The 27,778-nt window shown below is 48.1% G+C and overlaps 1 protein-coding gene and 1 pseudogene across 4 annotated transcripts; both read right to left on the minus strand.

The window, feature by feature from the left end:
- Positions 1 to 125: 125 nt before the first annotated feature.
- On the minus strand, positions 126 to 244 carry LOC133368110 (5S ribosomal RNA; annotated as a pseudogene).
- A 1,716-nt stretch (positions 245 to 1,960) lies between these two features.
- On the minus strand, positions 1,961 to 27,661 carry MAPK7 (mitogen-activated protein kinase 7). 4 transcript variants are annotated; one of them, XM_061591320.1, is made up of 7 exons: positions 27,325 to 27,661; positions 24,776 to 25,005; positions 23,787 to 23,952; positions 20,344 to 21,485; positions 15,945 to 16,876; positions 13,250 to 13,377; positions 1,961 to 8,668 (listed from the first exon to the last, which is right to left on the minus strand). In XM_061591320.1, exons 2-7 carry the CDS (start codon positions 24,993 to 24,995, stop codon positions 8,515 to 8,517), a joined length of 2,742 nt encoding a protein of 913 aa, XP_061447304.1. In that variant the 5' UTR covers positions 24,996 to 25,005; positions 27,325 to 27,661; the 3' UTR covers positions 1,961 to 8,514. The 4 variants fall into 4 exon arrangements, with proteins under 4 accessions (XP_061447304.1, XP_061447302.1, XP_061447305.1 ...); XM_061591318.1 differs by having other exon boundaries at positions 24,776 to 25,008; XM_061591321.1 differs by lacking the exon at positions 27,325 to 27,661 and adding an exon at positions 27,168 to 27,315.
- Between the last annotated feature and the right edge of the window lie 117 nt (positions 27,662 to 27,778).

The following is a 27,778-nucleotide window of genomic DNA, read 5'->3' on the forward strand; positions in this document are numbered from 1 at the left end:
ATTGTTGTTATATGCCTTCAAGTCCGTTACGACTTATGGCGACCCTTTGAATCTTTTAATATATATACTCATAGGGTTTTCATGGTAAGAGGTATTGAGAGGTGGTTTACCATTGCCTTCCTCTAAGCCTACAGCACCCAGTATTTCCAGGCGGTCTCCCATCCAAGTACTAAACAGGCCTGACCCTGCTTAGCTTCTGAGATCAGACAAGATTGGGCGGGTTCAGGGTAGTATAGTCATACTAAGACAGAGGGTAAGAAAGAGGGTGCCTGGTGAAGAGCAGATTACGTGCTCAAGCTGTGCCTATATAGTACTAGAGACAGGATAGGGAACCTGTGGACCCCCAGATGTTGCTGGACAGCAACTCCCATCATGGCTGACCACTGGCCATCTCTCTGGGGCTGATGAGAGTTGGGAGCTATGCAATAACCACTGCAGGTAAATTGCATCTGCAGAGAGCGATCCCACAGACCCTCTAAGCCAGCCTTCCCTAACTTGGTGTAGTGTAGGGGCAATTTTATTGATTGATTAAATTTATATCCCACCCTTCCTCCTAGAAGGGTCCCTGTGTGATAGTCAAAGCCACGCCCCTCACTCCCACATCCCCTTGTAAATTTGTACAACCTCCTAAGATTATAGAATAATCTGGTCCGGGTTGAATACTGCTTTCTGCTTCTCTATCATTGTCACCATTTGACTGTCCTTTCTCACTGTCAGGGATATTGCTTGAAATATTGAATTCAGGGTCTGGGCATTTATCTCCTGTGGCTACCGAACTGCTTGATGATGTAGTTGGGATGCTATCATCAGGATTCATGGTCTCTTCTGCAATTATAGAATTTTCACTCTCCATGACTTGGCTTTTTGAAGTAGGAACTAATAGGAACTCTTTTCATTCTGATTGGCTCTAATCAGCAATGATATTTTGAAAGCTCTCCAGTGCACATCCGATTTATGCTTGCTTCCACCCACAGTGCAAGTAGATCAAACATAGCATCCAATGGGCTGTTGATACAGGAACATTACTAGGATGAGAAAACATCTGAAGAATGGCATTTGTCATCTGAAAGGGGAGTCAAGTTGGGCAAAGCGCATCAGCAGCCAGAGGTCTTAGGCTCTACCGCAAGCTCTGGAAAGGAGTTCATTTCAATTAGTTAAAGAACTGTGGTGATAGACATCACCTCAAGTACAGCCCAAACAAAGTGCAATGAATTTGGGGCCCTTGCCAGGCAAACTAGCAGGTGAGTTTCCAGAGGGATAGCCATGATTGTCTTTTGCAGCAAAATGCAAGACACGGTCCTGTGGCACCTTAAGGACAAACATTTATTATGACATGGGCTCTTATGGTAGAGTTCCTTGATGGCTTGAAGTCTCTCACTCCCGTACGTGGAAGGCAATGCCATTCAGACAATAGCTGGGCAGAGAGGCAGCTGTAATTTGAATTAGGATTCAAGAGGGAACTTGACTAATGGGACGGAGAGACCTTCTGGGAGGCACATCCTTGTCTTGGGCATCAGGATTTGGAATTTGCTGCCTGTTGTAGGGATAAATTTGTTTCCACTATGTTTTACTCATTTATTTGTTAATGATGCTGATATTATAGAGGCACCGTATTTCTAGCAGGAAAGTGGAGTCGTTGAGTCAGAGGCAATTTTGGATGGAGTCGGTAGAAATGTACTGACTCCAACTTCAAAATAAAAATATTTTAATATTAATAAATTAATATACATTTGCCATTTATGAAGCAGAGTCAGGCAGTAGAAAAACAGAGGAGTCAGAGTCGAAGGTTTGACGTACCGACTCCACAGCCTGATTTCTAGTGCTTTGTCCCATCAAGGAAATGAAAAAAACATTGTGGTACAAATTGTCAATCTTGGGGAGATGTGAAGCCTATAGCAAAACATCATCTGCAAAATTCAAAACACCAAAATTAAGGAGTTTTTATTAGTAGTAGTATTTATATCACATTTTTTCTCCAAGGAGTTCAAGGTGGCGTACATTGTTCTCCCCTCTTCTTTTAATCCCCACAACAACCCTGTGAGGTAGGTTAGGCTGAGAGGCAGTGACTGGCCCAAGGTTACCCAGTGAGCTTCATGGCTGAGTGAGGATTTGAACCCTGGTTGTCCAGGCCATAATCCATCACTCTAACCACCACACAATATTAACTGGGAGAATCTTTTTATTATTCAAAAAAATCTTAAGCCTTTCTCGTTTAAAAAATGGTATGAAGGCTGCCCTTCCATGCTTTGTAGCACATTCCATTCTTTTCCTCTTGAAACTCCTTCAACCAAGACGTTCCATAAGGAGGAAAAGGGATGAAATAGTTTTCAAAAGAATCTCATTGTACAGAAGTTCAAATTGGGGAACTTACTTAGTAGGGAGGAAAAGGCATGCTCTGTCCCCTGGATTCTCACCTCAATTCTGGGCAAGGAAGGAAGATATTCTGGCTTTAAATTTTTAAATGACTAATTGTGCCTCGCCTGAGTGGGAAGACTTATTAATGCCACACGCTCCATGTCTCTCTTATGGACAAGTGTACGCTTTTCATCCTCTCTGCCACTGCAGTTTTTAAAAGATTCCACTCACCAGACCCCTCTAGGTATAAACGTTGATTCAGGAGGTGACTCAGCCACACCGGAAGTAGAGCAAAGGGCCCTCTGGCTCCGAGCAGTGCTCTCTGACTCAGGCCCGTTCTCCCCCTGTCCCAGAGCAGAAGGGAAATCCAATACATTAGAGTGTGTGGAAGGATCTCCACACAACTGCTTCATCTTTCATTTGGCGCAGAGCTTGGAAAACTTACTTTTTTTGAACTACAACTCCCATCAGCCCAATCCAGTGGCCATGCTGGCTGGGGCTGATGGGAGTTGTAGTTCAAAAAAGTAACTTTTCCAAGCTCTGCTTCAGTGGAAGTTTGTTTTTTAATCTCCTGCCCCATATTCATTGCTTCAGTTGGGCAACCCTGGCACACCCTGGCTGCAGCTGGGTAACCGTTTGTGAGTTCCTTGGCAAAACAAAACATTACAAGGCTAAATGCAATGACCTCTGGGGCGAAGCGCTTTAAGAGCAAATCAGCCCAACCATATTTAAATGAAATATCCGGTACTGAAACATTCCTCCTCCACTGGGATGAAAGGAATCAGCAACAAAAACAGCAGGAAGTTCCCTTGCCTGATGCCGACTTTCTATTGACGTTGGGATGAATCCACTATTTATTTAAAGCTTCTCTCCAAAAGATTTGGAGAACAAAAACCTGGTGGGAACAGGAAGGAAAAGGCAAAACCCAAAACACCAGCAAGCATTTCATCTCTACTCATCACTCAGTTTCAACCGCTAGCTATAAAACCTATGGGTGGTTCAGCAGAACCAAGAAATCCAGTTTTCATTACTGCACATTAATATATTTTCCTGCTCCATCGTAATAAGAAATGAGAGTCTTGTCTAAATAAAATCACACGAGAACCTTATCTTACTAAGAAGAAAAACAGATTTATCACTGTTTTTCAGATCCCGGTTACTAATTTTTTTCCCATTTGCTTCTCAAGATAAGGCAAAAGTGGAAGTAAGTTTCTGGCAAGGACTGAGACTCAAAAGTGTTCAAGAAAGCCCGTATCAGAGCCACAGAGGTGGCGCACAGAAGATTCCAAGCCTCAAAATGATGTCTTTCACTCAAAAGCATTTGCTTTTCATTCACCAAGGCCAGGCTTCCAGTTCAGGTGTCCTCCGGTTCCTTCTCATCACACACCGGATCACCTCATGCTGTGAAGAATCAGCTCCTTTTCACAGCACCTCAGGTAGAACAGGAACTCAACTTACCAGGAATGCAAGGATCATAAAGATCAGCCGCACAAGACAAATCAGGTTTTTCCTGCCTGCTTCTCTCTTTATAACCTGACTCCTGGCAATGAGTTTGAACAAGAATCCAAACTGATGTATTCGTACAAATTTGGCAAGAAATTGCCGAAGATCTAGATCCATTTGCTACTGCACCACTGAGGAATCTGACTGCATTCCAAACACATCTTTTTTCAGTTGCAATCATCTGGGCATTCAGTGTTGCACAACGGAAGCCTTAGTGCCTAATTTAAAAAAAAAAAATCACATGGATTTGCAAGAATATGCAAGTGCGTATGTTCAGGTTCCTGAGACATAACTTCGCTGTTGAAAAAGAGCAAAGCAATTAAAACAGACCAGTCCCAATACAGTTCAGACTAGAAAGTTCTAGAGCAAGCCACCAGCTCCCCCCATTTGCAAAGCAGGAGCATTTAAAAGGTCTGACTGTAGGCCTATAAACTTTGCATCATTGCAGCCATATCCATTGCTCCCGACAGGCCTCTTCACCCAAGCCCAGCTTCAGCATGTGGTGACTGTCATTCAGGCCTCATTGATCTCAGTGAAATTTCACCAGCTCCACCTGGGCAAGCATCTCCCAATTGATTTGCAAACTCCCATATGCATGCACCTTCCACCCATAATGTGCAGCTGGTGTATGAATTGTTTTGACCTTATCTGGACCTAAGCGCCCACACCGCAGCGGCCCAAGGGTCACCGACTCATCCCCCACAGGTGCCATGGCACTTGCAAAGGCCTTTAGTGGTGCCCCCAGCAGGGAGCCCATAATTTTTTTCATTTTTTTTTTAAAGTCTCTGGCTCTCCTAGAAAGAAAGTTATGGAGCAAAATGTGCAGGTACCCTTCTAAGCAATGTAGGTGAAATGAGCCAGCCTGGCTCCTCCTGCCTCTAAGGGTTATTAGCCAATGAGTGAAGTCAAAGCTGTGACTGATAAGCGAGTTGTTTGGCAACTTAATCTTTGGTTTAGGTTTGGCATTGAAGAAAAACAAGGTTATTGTGCCTTTAACAGTTGTATGGCAGACAGAAAGTCAACTGCCCAAGCCTTTTCGAGTATGGAAATACAATTATGGGGAAAGCTTCACCATGACTACTTTCTAATTTTGTGTTATGCCCTGCCCCCCATGGCAACCATTCTGTGACTGGCACCCCCAGAACTCTCTCAAAATTTGAGATGTGCCCTCTGGTCCAAAAAGGTTGACAACACTTGCAGATAGCCAACTGCGGTCTATGTTAGGATCTGAATTAACACACAGGCCAATCACTTCCATGCCAGGCTCAAAGCAGTTCATCCATGTAGAAGTAGCAGTGGGCAAGGCTTTAATGCCCATGTAGTCTTAGAGAGTCATCTTGAGTCACAGAGAGTAGAGGATGGGGGACCTGCAGCCCTCCAGATGTTGCTTGACTACGCCTTCCATCACAACCAACCACCACTGTCCATGCTGGCTGGGGCTGATGAGAGTTGGACTCTAATATCTGAAGGGCTACAGGTTCTCCACCCCAAGCTAGAGAATCTCAGTGCTCTGCATCTGGAATGTTTACCAAACATTCAGTTTAGGCAACGGAAGACCTATGGTCCAAACATCATTTTTCCAGGAGAAACTAGCCCACATGGAAGCCTCTGAATGCCAGTTGCTACGTTTCACAAGGGGGGAGACTTTGAGCTTTCATTTTTTTAAAAAAGTAAGTCTCTAGCTCTCCTAGAAAGTAAGTTATGGAGCAAGCTGTGCATTCGGGTCCTGTTTTTGGGTTACCCATGGGCATCTGGTTGGCCACTTTGAGAACAGGATGCTGGACTAGATGGACCATTGGTGTGATTCAGCAGGGCTCTTTCTGTGTTCTTGTCATCCACCCAGTCCCAAACCCTACAGGAAATGTGGGAAGCACGATACGAGCACTACATTGCTCTAGCTTTTTAACAAATCACCATTTTAACAGAAAGTTTAATGACAAAAATCATCAAAAGACACCACCATCATTTGGGAGAAAATGCACCGTACACACACACCCTCCAACACCAGAGCCAGGAGCGCTCAAAGCTTGGGACAAAAGAAATTGTGCACAGAAAGGTTTTTTAAAAAATACACCCACCCAAGAATCCATTTCAATTCTGACCTCTGGATCTTCAGAGGTGAGTTTCGTATTTCCATTCAGCTATCCCAGCACCAAAAGCATCCAAATACCATCCCACAAATCTATGCAAAAACCCAATACTACTCTCTCTGTAGGGAGAGGCAACTGAAGAGTTAACACTTGACAAACCAGGACTGCAAAAAGACATCCATGGCTACTCTCAATGTAACAGGAATACATGAACCCAAAATAATTTTAGTTCAAGTCAACAAGGCCCTAGTTATTGTTCCCCTACAATCCTGGGCAGCAAAGAGTTTTACTAGTGGACCACTGTGAACGAAGACGTAACCTTTCCTCTCCAATGCAAAATTCACAATTCCACAGGAAAGAAAAACAAGATTCCCACCGCCACCATGACCCCCAACACTGGAATTTTCATCTCTGCGTGTGTGTTAAAAACAAATAACATCTTCTGGATCTCTATGTAAACAAGATCTCGGGGACTGACGTATGCAAGGCTTGCAAAGGCGCTCCTGGAAATTTGGGGTACCCTCATCCTAGTAAAAATGGGTCTATCACCACCTTACATTTTCAGCTATGCCAAGTCCCTCCAAGTCTGGAGATTCTTTACATGAAAGAGCAGCTCTTAAGCAAGGGAACTGTCGGGCTCCTCAGTAGAGAGAATCGGGTGCCACACGGCGGGTGGGTTGCAAGATGGCAGCTTAAGAGGCATCCTTCATTGCTGGCCCTATTTAACCAAGGGCTCACTTACCCCGTTAGAACCAACTGGAAGCCACTCAAAACCATTTTCATATGTGACGCGCACACACACTGGAGTAGCTGACCATGTGAGTCACCTTTGCATGGAGAAGGTCCCAGAATCTCCAGAGAGGGCTGAGTCCCCCTACCTGAAACCCTGGACAGTTGCTGACAATACTGGGCTGGCTGGATCAGTATTCATACCGTATAGGACAGTTTTCCATGTCCCAAACTGTCCCCTCTAGAAAGGGAATCACATGGAGAGGTGGCGAAACGGGTGCTGTCCCGAGCCACCTTTGTGTGGCAGCCATGGCACATAGACCAGCCCTCCAAAGAAGCACAGCCACCCACAGGAAAGCAAGCATTTCAGAGACCCGGAAAAGTGGCCTCGCCTAAGGCGACAACCAGGAAGGCTGGCACGAGGCCTCCACTGGTCCCAGAAGGAGAGAGCCACTAGAGAAGAAAGTTAAACAGGCTGGGAAGTGGTGCAAAGCTCCTTGGCAAAGCAAATGCTATGGCACAGGGATGGGGAACCCGATAGGGGACGTCCAACTCCCGTCAGCCCCAGCAAGCATGGCCAATGGCCAGGGATGATGGGAGTTGGCGTCCAGCAACATCTGAAGGGCCACCGATTCCCCACCCCAGGTTGAAGAAGGTCTCGTGTTCAACCCCTGGCATTTCCAGTGTAAGGAATTATGTAAAAGCCTCTACCCAAGATCTCAGGAGCTGCATCTAAGTCAGAATACACAACAGTGGGCAGAATGAACCACCGACTTTCTTCAAAATAAGGTAGCGCCTTAGAGCTGCTCCCATGAGATGTAGCAATGATGGCCACCAACTTGGGATGGCTTTAAAAAGAGGATTAGAGAAATGTCATGGGGGATAAGGCTATCAATGGCTACACTAACCACAGTGGCAACGTTCTGCCTCCATGGTAGGAGGTAGTATATTTCTGAATGCCAGGTGGTGGGAATCAAAGGTGGGAGAGTTGCTCTTGTACCCAGGTCCTGCTTGTGGAGTTCTGGTTGCCCACTGTGAGAACAGGATGCTAGACTAGATGGGCCACTGGCCTGATCCAGCAGGGCTTTTCTTTATGTCACACACACATACCCCGATACGGTCTCCCTCTCATACAAGGACCACTAGTATGGGGTACATTTGGCCCTCTGGCCACAACACCCCCCATCATCCCTGGCTATTGGCAATGCTTGTTGGGGCTGAAGGGAGTTGTAGTTCAGCGACACCTAGAGGGCCAAAGGATCCCCACACCACCTTTAGAACATGGTTTGCCTTTTATCTCAGGGAGCTGCATTTGGCACTCATGTTTCTCTTCCTTTATCAGTAGCACTGAAAAAAAATGTGTTGATTCGAACACTCTCCCCTCAAAACAGCTTCCAGTGTCCTGATTGTGAGAAGAGAGGCATCCACGCTTTAGGGCACGAGTTAAGGACAACACAGTGAAGGGTCAGGAAAGAGCTCCTTTGGCACCTCTCCCAAAGGGAACAGGTAACACACCCACCCTTTTAGTATTGTTTACCGAGGTTGATACCTGAACAGCTTTCATTCATGCATCCTACAACAACCCACACAGGATGACACAGGTGTACCAGAGACACCCTCAGACCTTTATCGGTGGATAGTCCAAAACACCAGCTCAATCCGGCTTTTGCTGTAAAAAAAAAAAAAAAAAGCAGGCACTGTGGTGACGTTCCCAGCCAGAGTAGTCGAGAAGGCAAACAGACCAGCCGTTAAGAACACCCGAATGGATCTCAGGTGTTCGGTGCACCCAGCCGAAAAGAAAACAGCGAGGAAGACAGCAGAAGGGACAGCCAGCTTTTCACGCATCCTGCAGGTCGGGAATATCAGAGAGGATCATGGGAGAGCCCAGCTGCAGCTCTTGCTGGAGGGACTCCATCTCAGCAGGGTTCATGCGATGGACTTCTAGCCAATCAGCGAGGAGGGAGGCCGAGAGCGGGGCAGAGTCGCCTTGACTAATCGAGTGGAAGAAAGGGGAAAAGGGGGGGTTGAAGGAAGGATGAGACAATGTGACTGACCAAAACATGTACCAACTTGCATAATGCTGCAGGTAAAATAAAAGTTTGCCTCTTCCTGTAACACTTGTGTGTGCGGAGGGTATAAAATGGTATAAACCCTGAGCAGCGCAGCTCTCTTCGGGGTTCCTGGAGCACAGGAGATGCACTAGGAGGGTGTTCTGAAATTCTCAGATGTTCTTGGACTACAACTCCCATCATCCCTGACCGCATGCGCATACTTCAAGGTAGAAAAAGGCCTGCTCTAGGAGGGGCTTTGGCCTGAAGAGATTGGGAGAAAGAGTTCTGGTGAGAGACACAGGAAAGACAGACTGAAGAGACCCACTGCCTGCAAGGGGAAGAGGACCATCACCGCCCAGGGAGGGAGAGCCATCTGCCTGCCTGCGCTGCTGCTGCTTAGCTAACGTCTCTCCCCAGGAAGACGGGGGCAATTTTTTTTTTATTTTTAATTTTAATTTTAGGGGTGGGGGGCCTGCCTGATTGGCAGATGGGGAGGAGGTCATGTGCAGGTCGGAAGGGAATATTGTGGGAGTGGTGGGGAGCCGCGGCCATAGGAGGCTTGGTGGCAGATCCTGGAAGGGCACGGGTGGCAGGCCACGCCAAGTTAGGGGAACAAGGGATAGATGTATTATACCCATCCCTTGTTCCGGGCCTGCCCAAAACCAGAAGATAACTGGGGGATGTAAGACTCCATCCAACCTTCGACTGCTGTTATGTAACCCCAGGTCTGTCGTTCAGAAAACATCGCTCATCCACGATCTTATCCTGGATGAGAACGTGGACCTGGTGTGCATTACGGAGACCTGGCTGGATGAGGCCTCAGCTCCCATACTTAAGGCCATGTGTCCAGCGGGTTTCCAATATGCACAGCAGCCGAGGATTGGTAGGCGGGGAGGGGGGGTGGCAGTTATTTATCGGGAGTCCTTGGTTCTCACCAGACCTCCTCTCCACGAGACCAAGTTTGTTGATTGTATGTACTGGAGGTTGGGACCAAAGGGCAGTTTAGGAATTCTGCTTGTGTACCGCCCACCCCGCTGCACAGCAGACTCCCTGACCGAGGTGCTTGAGGTGGTCTCGGCTGTGCGGTTGTTTACCCCAAATCTATTGGTTTGGGGGGATTTCAACGTGCATGCCGAGGCCGCTCTCACTGGAGCCCCTCGGGATTTCATTGAAACCATGACTTCATGGGAACTGCACCTAAGTAATATAGGTCCCACCCACGTAGCCGGCCATACTATTGACCTTGTGTTTGTCTCGGGAGAGAAGGGAAGTGATCTGAAAATGCGGAATGTTTTTTCTAGCCCTGTGTCATGGTCAGATCACTACCTGGTGAATATGGATCTCTCACTGCCGCATACCCTCCGCAGGGGACAAGGACCTACTAGGATGGTCCGTCCCAGACGCCTGATGGAGCCCAAAGGATTCCTGAATGCGCTGGGTGATTTGGAGCTTACTGAAGGACACCTGGTCGAAACCCTGGTGATGGAGTGGAATGAGGAGATCACTAGGGCAATAGACCGGGTGGCACCGAAACGTCCTCTCCCCCTGAACAGAACTCAGACTGCACCCTGGTACACACCACGGTTACGCGGTCTGAGACAGGAGGTGAGACGACTAGAATGCCGATGGCGGAAGTCGCGCGCTGAAGGCGATCAAACACTGGTTAGAGCGGCAACAGCAGCCTACCAGCAGGCAACAAAGGCAGCAAAGAGGCATCTTTTTGCTGCCTCTATTACGTCTGCAGAGTGCTGTCCCAGGAGGTTGTTCCAAGTGGTCCGAAGCCTGGTCGGTCCAGTTGCGCAGGAACCTATGGAACATTCAAAAGCCTCCTGTGACACATTTGTAAAACACTTTGCCGATAAAGTCGAGCGCCTAAAGGGCAAGATTCCGTACATCGTGGTTACAAGTAGTGGTCCAGAGGCGGCCAGTTGCAATCCGGTCTGCTGGGATCGATTTCAGCTTCTTATCTCTGATGACGTGGACAAGGTGCTCTCTACTGTGAAACCAACCACTTGCTTGCTTGATCCTTGCCCTTCATGGCTCATTGTAAGCTGTAAAGAGAGACTGGGCAAAGGGATCAGGGCAATGGTAAATGCATCCTTGGAGGAGGGTGCAATGCCATTAGCCCTCAAGGAGGCAGTGATAAGACCTATTTTGAAAAAGCCCTCCTTGGACCCCCAAGATTTAAACAACTTTCGCCCAGTCTCCAATTTACCATTCTTGGGCAAGGTGATTGAGCGTGTGGTGGCTAAACAGTTACAGACACACTTGGAGGAAGCAGATTATTTAGATCCTTTCCAATCGGGCTTCAGGACTGGACCCGGAACTGAAACAGCCTTGGTCGCTCTGGTGGATGATATGAGGAGGGCGTTGGATAGGGGAGAACATACTTTCCTCGTCCTCCTGGATCTCTCAGCGGCTTTCGATACCGTTGACCACGGTATCTTGTTAAATCGCTTGGAGGGATTGGGAATGGGAGGCACTGTTTTACGGTGGTTCCGTTCCTATCTCTCCAACAGATATCAACGAGTAGCGTTGGGGGATGAGGTTTCAGACCCTTGGCCCCTTAATTGTGGTGTGCCACAGGGCTCTATCCTCGCCCCCATGCTATTCAACATTTATATGAAACCGCTGGGAGGTATCATCAGGAGTTTTGGGCTGCAGTGTCATCAGTATGCAAATGACACGCAGCTCTATCTCTCGTTTAAATCCTCACCAGAGTTGGCTGTGGAAACCTTGTCCAATTGCCTGGAGTCCATAAGTGGATGGATGGGAGAGAACAGGCTGAAGCTGAACCCCGACAAGACCGAGGTGTTACTGGTGGGGGATAAGGGAAGGTTGGGAAACTTTGACCTGGTGCTTAATGGGGTGAGATTGCCCCTAAAGGACCAGGTCCGCAGCCTGGGGGCCATTTTGGACTCTCAACTGTCCATGGAGCCCCAGGTAGCTGCAGTAAGTCGGGCAGCCTGGTACCAACTTCATCTGGTACAGAGGCTGCGACCCTACCTTCCTATACATCTGCTTCCACGAGTGATACATGCCCTGGCCTCCTCTCGATTAGACTACTGTAATGCGCTCTACGTGGGGTTACCCTTGAAGACGGTCCAGAAATTGCAGCTGGTACAGAATGCGGCGGCACGCTTAATAAAGCAAAGCCGTCGCCGGGATCATGTCACCCCAGTGTTGATGGAGCTACACTGGTTGCCAGTTGTATACCGGGCCCAATTCAAGGTGTTGGTATTAACCTTTAAATCCCTAAACGGTTTCGGCCCAGTTTATCTGAAGGAACGCCTCCAGTATCACCAAATAGGCCGCCAAACAAGATCGGCCTCACAAGACCTTCTCTCGGTCCCACCAGTGAAAACAGCTAGGCTGGTGCGGACCAGAGAGAGGGCCTTCTCGGTCGTGGCCCCCACCCTCTGGAACTTGCTTCCTTTTGACCTTCGACATGCGTCCTCCCTGATGGCTTTTCGTCGAGCCTTAAAGACCTTGTTATTCAGGCAGGCCTATGGGATTTCTGGGGTGGGTTAGGCTATTACTAACAGGTGGTTTACTGTTGTATGAATATGTTTTAAATTGTGTTTTATATTGTGTAAGTCGCCCAGAGTGTCTGTTAAGTCAGACAGATGGGCGACTAACAAATAAAATTTTATTATTTATTATTATTATTATTACAGAGCAGTGGTGGCTGGTAGCTCAGTGTAGCAGGGCAGTGAAATCTGCGTGGGGATTAGGCCAAACTTTCAGGGAGCTGTCCAAGGTGCTTCGGACAGCTCCTTGAAAGTTCAGTCTGAAACCCGGAGCGGATTCCACTGCCTCACTGACCAGGAGCCACTAGCCACCACTGCTACAGAGGAGGGACAAAGGACCACCCAGAGAAGACAGTGGGGAGATGGTATCTGGTTGCTTTCACAGTAGTGATCATCCAGCTGCAGCTTTACAATCAAGGGAGCGACCGAAACGGAGGCCTACAGCTGCATCCCATCCTGGGACTGCAATGCTGGAACCAGGCACAAGAAGCAAGTCGCTGGCCTGTGGATCACTTAATTACTGGGCTCCATCCTCCTCCTATTTTGTGGCTCAGAGGGAAAGACTTAAACAGGGGTGCAGTTGTCCAGGATCACAAGGGGTCACAGACCCCTTACGTTTTTGGGGAGCAGGGCTCCAGCCAGGTCCCTATGTATGAGCCAATCAGGATGAAAGGGGAGCATGTTAGCTACTGAGAAGAGTCCTTGTCTTTTCGTGTTGATTGGAGCCAATCCGAGTGAAAGCAGACTCATCTCAGCAGCTAACACACAGCCCCTCCTTTCATGCCGATTGGCTCCTTGGGACATCTGTTGTAGCAGAGTGTGGACTCGGAGACAACACAGAGAGCAAGGGAGACAAGGGGAAAGGGGGAAAGGCTGTGAGGGGTCATAGTACTAGTCCTGAGTTAAAAGTGAGTATCTGTGCAGGTAATTCTACTGATGAACTCTACACCACTCTGCCCCACCTCCAAACCCAAACGGACACACCTCTTACCTCTCTCTGTTCTCCCCAACCATGTCGAAAGACTGATTCAGAAATTCTTCCAGGTCAAAACCAACCCCATATCCAGCGCCGCTGCCTTTGGGGGTTCCCGAGAAGACGGGAGGCAAGAGGTCTTCCACCTGGAATTAAGAAAACAGAGAACTCTCATTCCTCGTGCAGAGATCAGCTTATTACAAGTTATCATCAGAGACCAGCCTAAGATAAGGCTGTTCTCCGCTGCCAACCAACAGAGTTCTCAGGCCACCAACATTCACACCAGCGGACAAAATATAGTCCCCTTCTGCCAGGCTGCATGGTATAACCAATCCAAAGGGGAGCGGGGAGGGGACTAAAGAAACTTTTGGCCCAAGTCCATAGAAATTAGTTGTGCTTAAGACCCATTGAAATCAATGGGGCAAGTTAGCTGAGACTAAATACTATTTCAATAGGATTCAGTCAACACTGATATTCTCTGGATCCAGGCTATAGTGAATTTTGTTCGTATTTTGTAGTAAGCATTACAGGTTACAAAAAAACAGCATGCTAATTACGCAGACATCTTTCTTCTAGAAAAGGAATGGGGAAGCCTGTGGCCCTTCCGGACGTTGTTGGACTAAAACTCCCATCATCTCAGACTGCTGGCCATGTGGGCTGTAGCTTATGGGAGTTGCAGTCTAACAACATTAGGAGGGCCACAGGTTCCCATGCCTGTTCTAGAAGTCCCTCCCAGAAGGGCTCAACACCACAACAGAGACCCCTCACATAGCAGATGTTGGTGGACTCCAACTCCCATCTCCCCCGGCTATGTAGGCCATGCTGGCTGAAGCTGATGGGAGATATAGGTCATCAACATCCAAAGGACTACATGTTGGAAGTGGGGCAAGAGCAACTCCTGTTTGGGTTCTTTTGTTTGTGTTCCAGAAGGAAAATAAAGTTAGGGTCCTCCAGCTGGCTAGGATTGCCTACCTTTGCCTGTGCTCTTCTCTACCTAACTTCCATTGTAAACAGATATGCTCAGGGAAGCTGACCTCTTTTGTCTTCTTCTTTGACTGTCCGAGGAGAGAGGAGAAATCTTTGTCTTTGCCCTCTCTCCTGAGCCATGAGGGGAATACCCAAGACTGGGCATTGCACCTCCAACTTAGTTGGAACTAGGTATGCTTTTCCTATCTACTGTGTATTTCTATAAATAAGATAGCTTTTCTTATTTTACTCTTAAGTCTCAGTGATCTAAATGCGGGGTAAAAGCCTACTTAGGTAAATACACACACTGGCGCACACACAGCTCAGACGGTGAGTATCTCTGCATATTTCCATAACACCACAGGCTCCCATTCCTGCTCCACAGCAAATGCAACAGATTCACTGGTCGCCCCAATTGCCGTGACCCACACAGGGTTGCCACTTTTTTGTTTAGAAAAATTTGGACACCTAGCACTAAGCAAGTGCAGAGTTCCTCCTGGCCCATTTTCCTGTTCAGATGTCCCAGTAGGGAAAAGCAAGGGCCTGCAGGTTAACTGGGAAGGGAAAAAACAGAGGTGACTGACCCTAGGCCCTGGAGAATTATTCCCACTCACCGCCACCACCACCCCAAGTTTTTCTGCCCCACAAGTCCCCAACAATTTTGAGAGTGGCAAAAATAAAAAATTAAGGTGGACATAGCGCTGGAGTAGGAAGAGAGGTTTAAACCTCCCACCCAGCCCAGCACCCTGATACAGATGCAAATTGGCCCATCCCTGCCCATCAGACTGCTCATTTGATGAGCAGGGAGGAGGCAATCACACTCACCCCTTCAACTGTTCTGCATGGATCGGCCAAGAAGGGTGTGATGTGTGTTTGTGTGTGCGAGTGCACGCATACATGCAAGAGTGTGCAGTGACCACAACCACCACCCACACATAGCCCCTGGAGGGTTGGGCAACGGTGAATGTGACCCTCAGGTAAAAAAAAAAAAAGGTTAGCCACCCTGCTCTAGGGAGAGAGCTGAAACATCGGAGCACCAGGTTTAAAAATCCCTCCTCAGCCATGAAGCTCACTGGCTGACCTTGGATGAGTCACACGCATACACTACTTCTGCCTAGTCCACCTCACAGGGTTGCTGTGAGGATGAAATGGAGGATGGGGGTGGAACCATGTACAACGTCATCTCTGTAGCGGCCTGGATCCAGGCCCCACTCCCAACAAATTTTCCTGCACCTCTCCACAAGACCCCACTGATTTTGACAGTGGCAGCAAGAAGAAAATTAAATTGGGGTGGGGACAGAAAGGAGAGGCTCATGTCTTTCTGCCTAGCCTAGCACTCCAATGGGCAAACAAATTAGATGGCTCATTCAATGAGCAGGGAGACTACAGCCACCTTGGGAAGCGGCCCCGAAAGAGTTTGCAAAGGGTGAATGTGGCCCTCAGGCCAAAAAAACAGGTTAGCCACTAAGAAAGCGAGCATCTAGGGGAACATGTGGCCCTCCAGATGCCGCTGAACTACAGCTCCCATCAGCCCCAGCAAGCACAGCCAATGAGTAGAGATGATGAGAGCTGCAGTCCAGCAAAAGGATGTATTGCAAACTGTTACCGCCCTGGGACATCAGGGTGAAGGGCAGGTAATAAATTCGATTAATAATAACCATAACAAGAACAACTTCTGGAGGGCCTCTTCCGGTCTAACAAGAGCTGCCACTTCGGCACATAGGAAGAGCCACCCAAAGCCCATTACCTGGGATTTAGACAACTGCTGCGTCACCACATTGATATCTGGAGGCTCTGATGGCTGTCCTGAGGCCGCCTGGTGCTGGGGGGCTTCTCGGGCTTCTTCCCCCACCAAGCCTGGCGGTGGCAGTTCAGACTTGCCCATGTCTGCTAGAAACAGGGGCTGCTCTGCACCAGCCCTGGGCCCGTAACTCACAGCTTGTTCCGGCAGCGTGCCATTAGAGGGCGTCATCTCTGGCTGAGTCACCGGCAGATGCCCGGCCACAGCCCAGTTTTCAGACTGGGGGACACCACTCCAGGCATTCAGGGCTGCAACGCTGTACGGAGCTTGGAAGATCTGGCCCGGGGCGTACTTAACGCTGAGGAGGCACTCCGGTTTGGAGGGGGCGGCTTTTTGGCATGCTGGGGCAGCAGCGACCAGGAATGGGGCAGTCTGCGCTGGGAAAAAGTGAACCACATTGGCGCTGGAGCCCTGGACGGGGGCTAGCTCCGCACCCACAGGAACGAGGGTCAACTTGGGTCCGCCCAAGCCAGGCACCCCCTCATCTGAGAAGGACAGGAAATCGGAAGGCGCAGGGGTGTTGCTGGAAGGGGTCTGTGGTATATGGCTGGCGGGGGGCAGTTGAGGTGGCAAGGGGTTGGGGGGAGGGGCCTGAGGCAAGATGTGGCTGGCAGCAGTCGCCTGCGGTGGAATCGCAGACCCATTCTGGACCGGCTTGTGCTGGGTACGATCGACCATTTTGGTCCACCTTTCCAGAAGGTTCCGGTCGTTCTCTGTCAACATGTCCTTCCGTTCCCTCTCTTTCTCTTTCTTCTGCTTCTCACGCTCCTTGGCACGCTCCTGGCGGCGTTTGCGTTTCTCCTCTCGCTCGCGCTGCCGCTCCTTCGCCGTTATTGGTCTCCGGATATCGGGCACCTCCGGGACAGTGGAGGGGGTATCTGTAAAACAAACAGAGTGGCTTTAGGAGGGAATGCTGGGGAAAGAATACACAGAGAGAGAGACAGAGACAGAGAGAGAAATACCTCGGTTAACAAGCTGGGCTCCTACTGGGAGGAAGGGCGGGATATACATTTAATAAACAACAACAATGAAGATGCATTGCTGGACATTACTTCTTTAACAGAAACTTTGGTAACATGGAAAGAATACGAATAGGTTCCTACACCCGCTCATAGATGGTGGGGGCAGCTTCAACAGGGGCTTTAAAGGGTGCCGATCCACCCACTCTCACTCCCCTCCTTCTCCTCCTCTGAATCGTATTGGATCCTTCCTTCCCCAACCCTGGGAGAAGGCAAGAGATCTCTTTAATGTGAAGGAAACACATAGGCTTGTCAGTTTCACCCTAGCAAAGCAAAAGGCACCCTTTATTGATAGCAAAGCAAACAGATAGGCTGGTCAGTTTCACCTTAAAGCAAAGGCACAGCCTCCAAAGCATACAGTAGGGCCCCACTCATACGGCGGGTTACGTTCCAGACCCCCCCCAAAAGCGAAACCCGCCGAAAAGCAGAACTCAGTCAATAAAATGGCACCCGACACCCAAAAAACTCCGTAAAAGCAGAACAAGCGCTGTATGAGTGGGGCCTTACTTTAATTTTAGCCGCTGTACTAGCGGAACGCTGAAAAGCAGGGCCCTACTGTATTCATAGCAAAGCAAAGCTTGTCAATTTCACCTTAAAGCCTTCATTAAAAGGAGCTTAAGTTCCTGGAGATTCATTAACTGAGGTATTACTGTATCCGCTTTCATGCAATTCTTACTATTGCCCTGCATTACTAACCCCCGTCTTGCGATCAGAATCAAGCAACAACTTAGTTTAACACCACACACCTTTCCATACAAGGACACTTAGCTTCACTAAATTTGTGACCCTTCCTAACAGTGCAGCTCTGAAATAACTACTTCATACAGATCACATCTTTGGAAGATTCCACAGACCACCTAAGGCAGCCTTCCCTAATTTGGTGCCCTCCAGCATTTTGGTTTCCAAGCTTCTATCAGTCCCAGCCACTATGGCCAGTGGTCAAGAATGATGGAAGTTATAGTCCCAACGTCTGGAGGGCACCAAGTTGGGGAAGGATGGGCTACTCAAAGGGTAGATGATCCTGCTGCCTATCAGCCCCTCACTTCCTTTGCCTCCCTGAATAATGGAGGGGAGATCAACATTTTCACCAAACTTTGACATCTGTTTTTCATCTTGTAGACTGCCAGAATCACCTGGCTGGCCCTGGTGGAAACTGGATGATAGACTAAGATGAGGGATGGGAACTCTGCTGCTCTCCAGATGTTGTCGGACTTCAACTCCCATCAGCCCCAGCTAACCTGGCCAAAGGTCAGGGATGCTGGGAGTTGTTGTCCAACAACATCTCATGGACTAGATGGACCCTTGGATAAAACTAGCAGGGCTCTTTTTATGATCATACGCATTTGCAGACACACCCACAGTTCCTCATCTAGTTGTATGTGGCACTTGCCTAAATGGTGGATGCCAGTTGCACCCACTTAGCCTTAAAATTGAGAAGATTACCAGAGTGGGGGAACAAAGCCCTACAGAGGACCGGTGCCAGAGGGTGGCCAGGTCAGGCCCTGGCCGAGGACCCCTGCGGCCCAGAGGGGCCCCTCCTTAGGGTGGGTGATTAGTGCTCCAGTTCCGCAATCTGAGGCAGCATCGGTTCCCAACCCTGCCACGGATCGCAGAAAGGGAGCTCCCAGGCACACACACACCATCATGCAGTCCTGTGACGTCTACCTGCATGTCCCACCTACCTCTCCCATTGTGGCGAATGTTGGCCATGCTGCACATGCATGCCTGCCATCAACCAGATTTCCCTAAGGGGCCGATGCCTCCACCGCCACCTTGGTTGACGGCAGGCATGCACACACAGTGTGGCCAGCATTCACCGCAACAGGAGAGGTAGGTGGGGCATGCAGGTAGATGTCACGGGGCTGCACGACTGTGCGGGGGGGCACCATGGGCCCAGAGCAGGCTGGTGCCCAAGGTCCCAGTCATGCCTGGCGTCAGCCCAGGCCCTACACAAGCTTCTCCCCACCCTCCAAAGCAACCTGCCAACCAATCCTATTGCTGTAACTGTCCTTTCCACCTTCCATATCCCTTTGGCCTCTCGATGAATAACTGGGGGTGTGTGGGCAGACATCACCATTCAAGAGGCAAAAGTTTGACCTCCAGTTGCTTGTCACACACTGGTCCCCTCTTTCTTCCCAGAAAAATCCCTTGTTCATAAACCCATTTTTTACCCATGCCCTTGTTAACACCAACATGCTAGACTACCATAGTCCATACATAGGTCTGCCTTGAAGACTACTAGGAAGCTTCAGCTTGCACAGAATACAGCAGCCACGCTGGTATATAGAGGCTCAAATATATTGCACTGGGTGTTAAGATGATCTTCTCTGGCTTCTAGTTCATTTCTAGGTCTGACTTTGACCTATAATGTTCTAAACGGGCAGGTTCATTTGGAAGCAGACAGTCTTTTATATGCAGCCTGCTCCCCAACAACCCTGCCCATTCCTTTGCAATCCTCTGATGACTCCGTGCTCTAGATACCCCCCTCCCCCTCTGCTACTTCTGAAGTTAGGATGCAACACAGGGTAATGCATCTTCTATGACAGTGCCTGTTCATAGAACACCTTTCCCAAAAACTTCCATACGTCACCAACCATTTGGTGCCTGAAAGAAAGTAAAGCTGGTGCCATTTTAGAAACAGTCAGACCGCAATCCAATACTCACTTATCTGGGTGTAAGTCCCATTGAACTCAATGGGATTTACTTCTCAGGCATGCACAGAATTGTGCTGCTATTCCTCCTAACATTTTATGGAAAGTATTTCATGCAGATCTTCACTGTTCTGCCTTTAAAGGAGGATTTTCCAGGTGGAGTTTCACAGGATTGGGGGGGGGGCAAGGTTCTAGAATTTACTTTGTTTTTCCTTGAAGGCTTTTGAAGCAGAAGGTTGGGTTAAAAAGAAGGTTAAGAGGGCATGCACGTGAAAAAAAGTAAATGAAACTTAAGCTTCCAGTCCATTGGGCCCTCTTGCACTGCTTCCTTACACAAAGGCTTTTAACTTTGCAGTTGATCTTCCTGTTTTACTTCCCGTTGCTGTACGGGATTTTTTATTTAGTTGTTTACTATGTTTATTACAAATTTTCCTTGTATTTTCTGTAGCTGATTTTCATGTGCAACGTTGACTTTCATGCTGAAGAAGCAGTTCTGTTTGTTAGTTGTGTTTGTACAGAAAGCAGAAACTCCCCAGCATCTTTTGTATGGGCTGTTTATTTAAGATCTTTTAACCTATGTTGCAAACATAGGCTTGCTTAGAGTTTTCTTTAAATATAAGCAGTGAATAAATTGTCCAAATAATACTCCAAAAAATACCCCAATAATACTCTTACCTTTGTTCTTATTCCGGAGAGCAGATTTAAAAAAAAAAGCCTTGAGGGCAGCCTTGGTGTCATCCGAGATGGCCCCCTCCCGCTTGGGTGGTACAGCAGCAGGAGCCTCTGCTTCAGCCTTTACCTCAGGCTGCACGGCTGCAGAGGCCACAGGAGGAGAGGTGAGGTCGATAGTCTCCGGCAGCAAGTACGGCATGGGGGATGCCATAGCATAGTCACCATCTCCAGCTCGAGGCGAGCCAGCACTGGGCATATCAACATCGTGGCAACAGAGAAGCAATGTTTGGCAGGAAGCATCCTCACAGCCACCAACAACAGCCGGCTTCAGCGCGGGCTTGAAGCTGATCTGCCGCCGAATGCCCTCCCTGCGCTCGTGGAAATCATTGATTTCAGCCACAATGGCTTCCTTGATCTGCTCCTTGGTGAGCACCCGTTTGTCAAAGTCGAAATCGAAAGCCGGGACACAGTCCGGCTCATCGTCTGGGTCGTGATACTTGGCCAAGAAGGGGTAATTCAGGGCCTCCACCACTGATATGCGCTCTCGGGGGTCAAAACGCAACATCTTGGAGAGCAAGAGCAAGGCCTTCCGGTCAGCATTCTGGTAGAGGCTCTCCCACGGCACTGGCTGGCGTGACGGCAAGCTCTGGATGTAGGCACGCACCCGGTCAGCCCCGATGGAGTGGACCACTTTGGCTGGAGGGGTCCCCAGGACTGTGATGATCAGTTGCAGCTGGTGGATGTAGTTCTTCCCCGGAAAGAGCTGCTTCCGCCCAAGCATCTCGGCAAAAATGCATCCGACCGACCACATGTCTATGGCCTGGGTGTACTCGTGCAGGGAGAGCATCAGTTCAGGTGCTCGATACCAGCGAGTGGCCACGTACTCCGTCATGAAGTACTTATACTCATCGGGCTTGGTGCAGAGGCCCCGGGCCATGCCAAAGTCGCCGATCTTAAGCTCGCAGTTCTCATTGATCAAGAGGTTGCTCGGCTTAAGGTCCCGGTGGATGACATTGGCCGAATGGATATACTTGAGGCCCCGAAGGAGCTGATAGAGGAAATAGCGCACATGCTCCAAGGTGAGGGGCTGAGATGAATGAATGATCTGGTGCAAGTCACTCTCCATCAAGTCCAGCACAACATACCTGGCCAGGGGAGACAAACAGCTTGGTCAGTCAAGGAGAGAGCCTAAACGCTGCTCTACCGTGATATTCACTGGGTACCCTTTGGCCAGTCCTTGCCTCTCTCTGCCTAACCTACCACATGTTGGGAAGATAAAACATGTGCAGATGGGTAATGTGCCCGAGATCCTTGAAGGAAGGGCATGATAGGAACATGATAGATAAAGGACACTAAAGCAGCAACATGGATGAATGGCCCTTTAGAAAAGGAAAGAAGAACAAAGGAATGGAAGAGGAGGGTTGTGGTAAGATGCATTCATTCACTCCTTCCATTTAAACCCTGTCTTGAGCTACTTGGGTGGAAAAATAAAATACAAAGTTTGCCTCCTCCCTTTTATCCCCACCCTGTGTGGTAGGTTAGGCTGAGAGAGCAACACTGGGAGATGTCAGGACAGATAAAAGGAAATACTTCTTTACGCTGCGCACAGTTATGCTAGGGAAGTCACTGCTACAGGATGTAGCAACAGCCACCAACTGGGATGGCTTTAAAAGGGGGTTAGATAAATTCAAGCAGGAGAAAGCTATAAGGGGCTGCAAGTGACTGTGGATAAGCTGCCTCCAGAAAGTCAGCACACCCCTGAGAACCAGTTGCTGGGAGAAAAGTGCTGCTGCTTGTGGACTTCCCAGAGGCATCTGGCTGGCCACTGTGAGAACAGGATGCTGAACTAGATGAGCCTTTGGCATGATCTAGAAGGGCTCCTAAGAAATCTACCCTCCTGGAACTTAAGAACACCTTAGAACTTCACTGGTCTGGGTGCCATCCAACCATGAAGATCTTGGACCTGGCTTACTACCTCACCTTTAGCAGCCCATCTTCATCTTCGCCAGTGTCATCATGGACCCCTGCCTTCCACCATTACTGCCCATTGCCCCCTCCTTGCCCTGAAAGGACTACTCAGGCACTCCAAGGCAATTCTAACATGCAGAAAGTCATATGATATTATCTACCCTGGAGTGTTCCACATGCGATTTCAAGTTTGAATGTTCTCCAGCGAGCCATAGTCCCTGACTGTGGAAAAGCCGCAGTCAGGGAAAAGAGCTGCTCACTTTCCACAAGGAGGTGAAGTCCCCCCCCTGCAAAAAAAAAAAAGTTACATTCAAATACACAATTCTCCCCCCCCCCATCTATAGTCTGAAGTGGTACAGTCACAGGGCTGATCTTTTAGACAGGGCTAGAGAGGGTTGCAGAACTGACTCAAGTCCCCCACCTTTCTCATGGCATAACTGACAGCCAGTCCAAGTGGTGAAAAATACCACACAGGTGAGTAAGGTATCAGCCACGTGGGTAACCCTATGAATGGAATGTGTCTTCATACTAGAAAACCTAAAACCATATCGAGAACCCAACCCATCTCCCAGCCACCAACATTATTAGGACAAAACCAACCAGACAGCGAAACAACATTATTGAAAAGTGAAGTCTCTTTATAGCTTACTGACATAAAAGGACAAATGATGCTGTAAATCCCTACATACTTTTGGGCAAAAAAAGTAATATGATGAAATCATTAAAATATTGTAAGTGTGCATTGCAAATATTGTGGAATATTGCATATTGCAAATATTGTAAAGCTATCTGTTCTTGGCAGAAAAAGAATTCTATTTAATATACACAAACAATTATTACAGAATTGTGACAGTTTATAATGAAATCTAGCTTGGCGATCACTCGTGACCGAGTAAGATTGTCTTCCAAAATAAAGTCTTTCCATGGGACTTTTGTATGGAAGACGCCTGTGCGTGACTTTTTTACACGTGGGGAGATCGGTGCACCACAATCAACACACAATCTTGACAGAAAAAGGCTTTGATCCAATGGCATGGATACCATGATGATTGGAAGTCCTTTATCTGCTGCAGCCTTCATCCGCCTTCACAGCTGTTGTAACACACATTGTTATCCTCCGCCTGTTCTGCCGTTGAGGACATTCTTGGATCATTCTTTGTCTGGTTTCTCTCCCTTGACCTTACCGCCATGGGTGACCCTGCTGGGAGTACATGACTCCCAACGGCATCGCTCACAGGGTTCATTGGAACACGCAAGCCCACTCACCACTACAAGGTGATGATCCAGCGAGGGGATATTGAAATACATGATATATAATTATATATATGATTAAATGACTTTGGAAAGGGGGGAATATATTAATTATTATGATAATGTAATTTAGGATATTTGAAAAAATATTTAAAAAATGATAACAGATAAAAGAGAAAAAGGGTCCCCTCTTTTCAGGGGATGGAAGGAGGGCGAAAAGCACTTACACAGATTTGAATTCAGCATAAGGCACAGAAGGCTTAAGGATGTCCTTGATGGCAATGATGTTGTCATGCTTGAAATGTTTGAGGATCTTCAGCTCACGCAACGTGCGCTTGGCATTCATCACCACATCAAAGGCATTGGGGATTTTCTTGATCGCCACCTGCTGTCCTGGAAAGGGAAAAACAGGTAAAATCGGTTCAAAATGTTCAAGGAGGAATAAAATTCATACATCCAACATATCATGCATTTGCTTCCTGCTCTTCCCCTCCCTCCCATGGAGGGCAATATGGTATTTTCCCCTCACAACAACCTTGTGATGTAGGCTGAGAGTGGGTCTGTCCTGCTAAGCTTCCTGCCCAAGCAAGGTTTCAAACCAGCTCTCCCTGCCTCACATCCAACCCTCTGAGCCAAATTAAATGTGATGGGGCATCCATGTTTGTTTAGTCATGCATCTGCCTTGTTCACATATGAAGGGGGGGAGCTCTATTTTTTTTTTTTAACATCAAGGACGTGGCTCACTCGCCCAAACTGTTACCTCAGGAACTTCTCTCTCCAGCCAGGCTCCAGTCCTGGAAATGAGCAGAGCTGGAGAGAAAAGTGCTCGAGGCAACGGAGCACAGGTTGGCCAAGCAAGACAGGTTCCCCAGGACCACAATCATTGGCTGCAGCTGGTGGGTGTAATCCAGCCCTGCTGAATTAGGCCAAAGGTCTACCACAGTCCAGCATTCTGTTCTCACAGTGACCAACTAGATGTCTATGGAGAAGACAGTAAGCAGGACCTAGGCACAACAGCAACTCTCTCCACTTGCAGTTCCCAGCAACTGACATGTTGTCTCTCACAGCGGAGGAAGAACAAAGCCATCGCGGCTGGTAGCCACTGATAACTGTATCCTCCAGATTTGGATACGCCCCGCCTCTTTGCATGATTAGAGACAAGACGCAGGAGTTCTCTCAACTTCCATCCAGCATGGCTCTACCCTCCTCCACTTACCTGTATCCTTGCGGAGTGCCGAGCTCACTACACCGTAAGCACCGGTGCCAATCGTCTCAATAACCTCATATTCGTCCCCCACCTCAAAGGTGACATCAAAGGAATGGGCCTTCAAGATAGCGAGGTTCTTGGCTGCCACTGTGGCCTGGTGAGCTGGTTCCTGCTTGGCTTGACCCTGCGCTGCTTCCTCGCCTTCATCTTCTATCTGCGGCTCCGCCATGGTCTGCAGCCTTCTGTGACAAAATACCAAACTCAAATAATTAAGGACCAACATGGGACATCATCCATTGCCCTGCTTCAGGTCCCCCTTCACCACCAGATGAGATATGGCAGGTAGACACAAGGCAGGGCCTTTACAATGCTAGCCCCCAAACTCTAGCAAGAATTCCATTTAGCTCCCTCATTGCTTAACTTCTGACACACAGTGAAAGCACTGCTTTTCCAGAGAGCATTATTTACCTATTAAAATTATTTATTATTTACTTAAAATATTTCTATATTACCTGCCATGTCCAGTCTCAAGGCAGTATACAACAATATTAAAATACATATGAAAACATGACACTATAGGTGGAAAATGCAACTTAAAGACAAAGCACCATTAAAATTAGAAGATTCTGAGATCAAACACCAGTGAAGCTCACAGACATTTAAAAGCAAATGTGTTTTTAAATTTGTGCCTAAACTTCATTAATGAGAGTGTTCACCTATACTCAGAGAGAAGGTGGTTCCATGGTACAGACAGCACTGCAGAAAAGGCCCTACTGGCCATTTATATAGGCAAAAATAGAACCAGAAGGACCTCATCAGCTGGTCATATAGGGCAGAGGTTTTTCAGAAAAAACAGTACTCTACAACTGAATTCCCCCCACCCATCCCCATCAAGGTAATAGTTTACAAGATCTCATCCAGTAACTACACACAACTGGCCATGTGAAGCCAGAGGATGCAGGTCCTATTTGTTGGCAGACATATATGTTATAAAATTGTACCAAATTTCAATAAAGTCATTGTCCAATTGCTGTCTGCTTAAAGCTTTCAACTGTTTTGTCAGCTTCTCCATAGAGGAAATTGTCCATAACTTCCATCGCCACGCCTTTTGATATAAGCTGTCCAGCCCCTTCCAAGTTTGGGCAATCAGTTGACTGGCAGTTACTAGAGAAGGGCAATTAATTCCTTGTGCAAAGGGTCTCTTTGGTCACCCATAAAAATAGTTAATAGAGCCAGCTGTGGAGTACTTTGGACATTCTGTTGTACGATCAAGCTGATCTGACTGAGTTGCTCAAGTTGCTCAAGCTACTTTATTTGTTCTACCACTTTTAATCTGCATTTAATGATACCATTCTTCCCCAGTGAACAGAAAGGAGGAACACATTGACCAGTTTATTAAAACTATCAGCTACAACCAACATTATTAGAACTATCAGCTACACAGTATGGTTTATTTTAGTCAGTCAACTGTTTATTTCTGGTAATTGACTTCCAGTTGCTACAGCCATCAGCTATGCAAAAACATATTAAGATGGACCAATAGCAGAGAGAAATGGACAAATCATGACCAAAAGGGGGATTAGGGTCTGGGAGATCTTACTACTGAATGGGGTTATCTGTCATTTCAGAAAACCAAGAGCCCACTCAGCTTCAGAGAGCCCAACGGGATAAGCAGCCTTACAGTTGCACAAAGCGCAAAGAGAGATGCACACAGCTTTGCAGTTAATCATCACCTGGGATGCTGGGGAAAAAAGCTATCCTATTTCACAAGCAGGCAAAAAGAAACACCTCCTTTACAAGCTACAAGAATGATGCGAGGACAGCAAAAAGACAACGGTAGCAGCAGTAGCTGCTGCTCTTGAATTCCTGGGACGGGGGGAGGGAGATTGGGGGGGGTAGGGGCAGAAAAGCCTGCCAGGTCTGGAATGGGTAAGAAAGGGATACATTATGGGATGGTCAAAGAAAGACAGCCTAGCCCCCACCAGGTGGTGGGATGCGAGAGAGAAGAACAGGGAACGGCTAAGGAGAATATCTTATCCCACCCACCTTCACCTAAAAGTAGAGAACAGAGAACATTATAGGATGAAGAGAAAAGGGGAGTTGCTCCTCCCCACCTTTCTCCCTGCAAACCAGCTGTAGTAATGAATAATCAGGACCTCAGAAATAGGCTTTCCTGGATGGGGGCGGGGAGGTGGCAATATCACCGAGCAAAAAGAACGGGAAATATTATGGAACAGAAGTGGAGGGACTCCCGCTATGCGGCGAGGGGGCTGGGAAAATGGAAGATCTTACGTGGTGGAAATGCATGTTGAGGCTTCTGGCATCTGGGCAACGAGGAAGCACATTACACAAAAACCTTCTGAGGAAAGAAGGAAGAATAGGATGGAGAGAAAAGGTTTACCTGTCATGGGCTCCCCCATGTATTATGGGATGGAACAAGCGGCATTGTAAAGATAGTAAGGATTATGCATTGGGAAGAGGAAAGCGGGCTAGACCCGTCCTCGGGCATGCTATCTTCCGTAAAGCGGGAAAGAGAGACCAGAGAAAGGATTCCTCACCTGCTAGAAGAGGAGGCGCAGTAACCCTTTTGGCAGACTTGGGCGGTTCCCTCTCTGGTCCGTCACTCCCTTGGCTCCTCCTTCTGCCTTACTCCAGGCTAGCTTCGATACAGTACCCGGATGTTACGGCTTCGGTTCCACCAGCCAATCAGGCCGCTGCAGTGCGTGGCCACAGCGTTGAAGTGGTAAAGATCGACTCTTCCCCTTTTATTCTTCTCCCCCCTTCCGTCAATTACCCTTCGCAGTTTTTTTAAAAAAGTCCCACCTCGCTCACTTCCACGAGCCAATCGGAGAGCGCAGAGAAAGGAGAGGGAACCAACGAGAGCTGGGAGACAAAAAAAAAGAAGGAAAGCGCTCCTGCTGTACCTTAAGGGATTAAAAATAAAAATATTGCCCTACTATGGGATCTTTTTTTCTTATGGAGCAATACGGCTACCTTTCGTTTTGCATGTAA

The sequence above is a fragment of the Rhineura floridana genome, chromosome 11 (assembly GCF_030035675.1).
Source record: "Rhineura floridana isolate rRhiFlo1 chromosome 11, rRhiFlo1.hap2, whole genome shotgun sequence".
Taxonomy (NCBI): domain Eukaryota; kingdom Metazoa; phylum Chordata; class Lepidosauria; order Squamata; family Rhineuridae; genus Rhineura; species Rhineura floridana.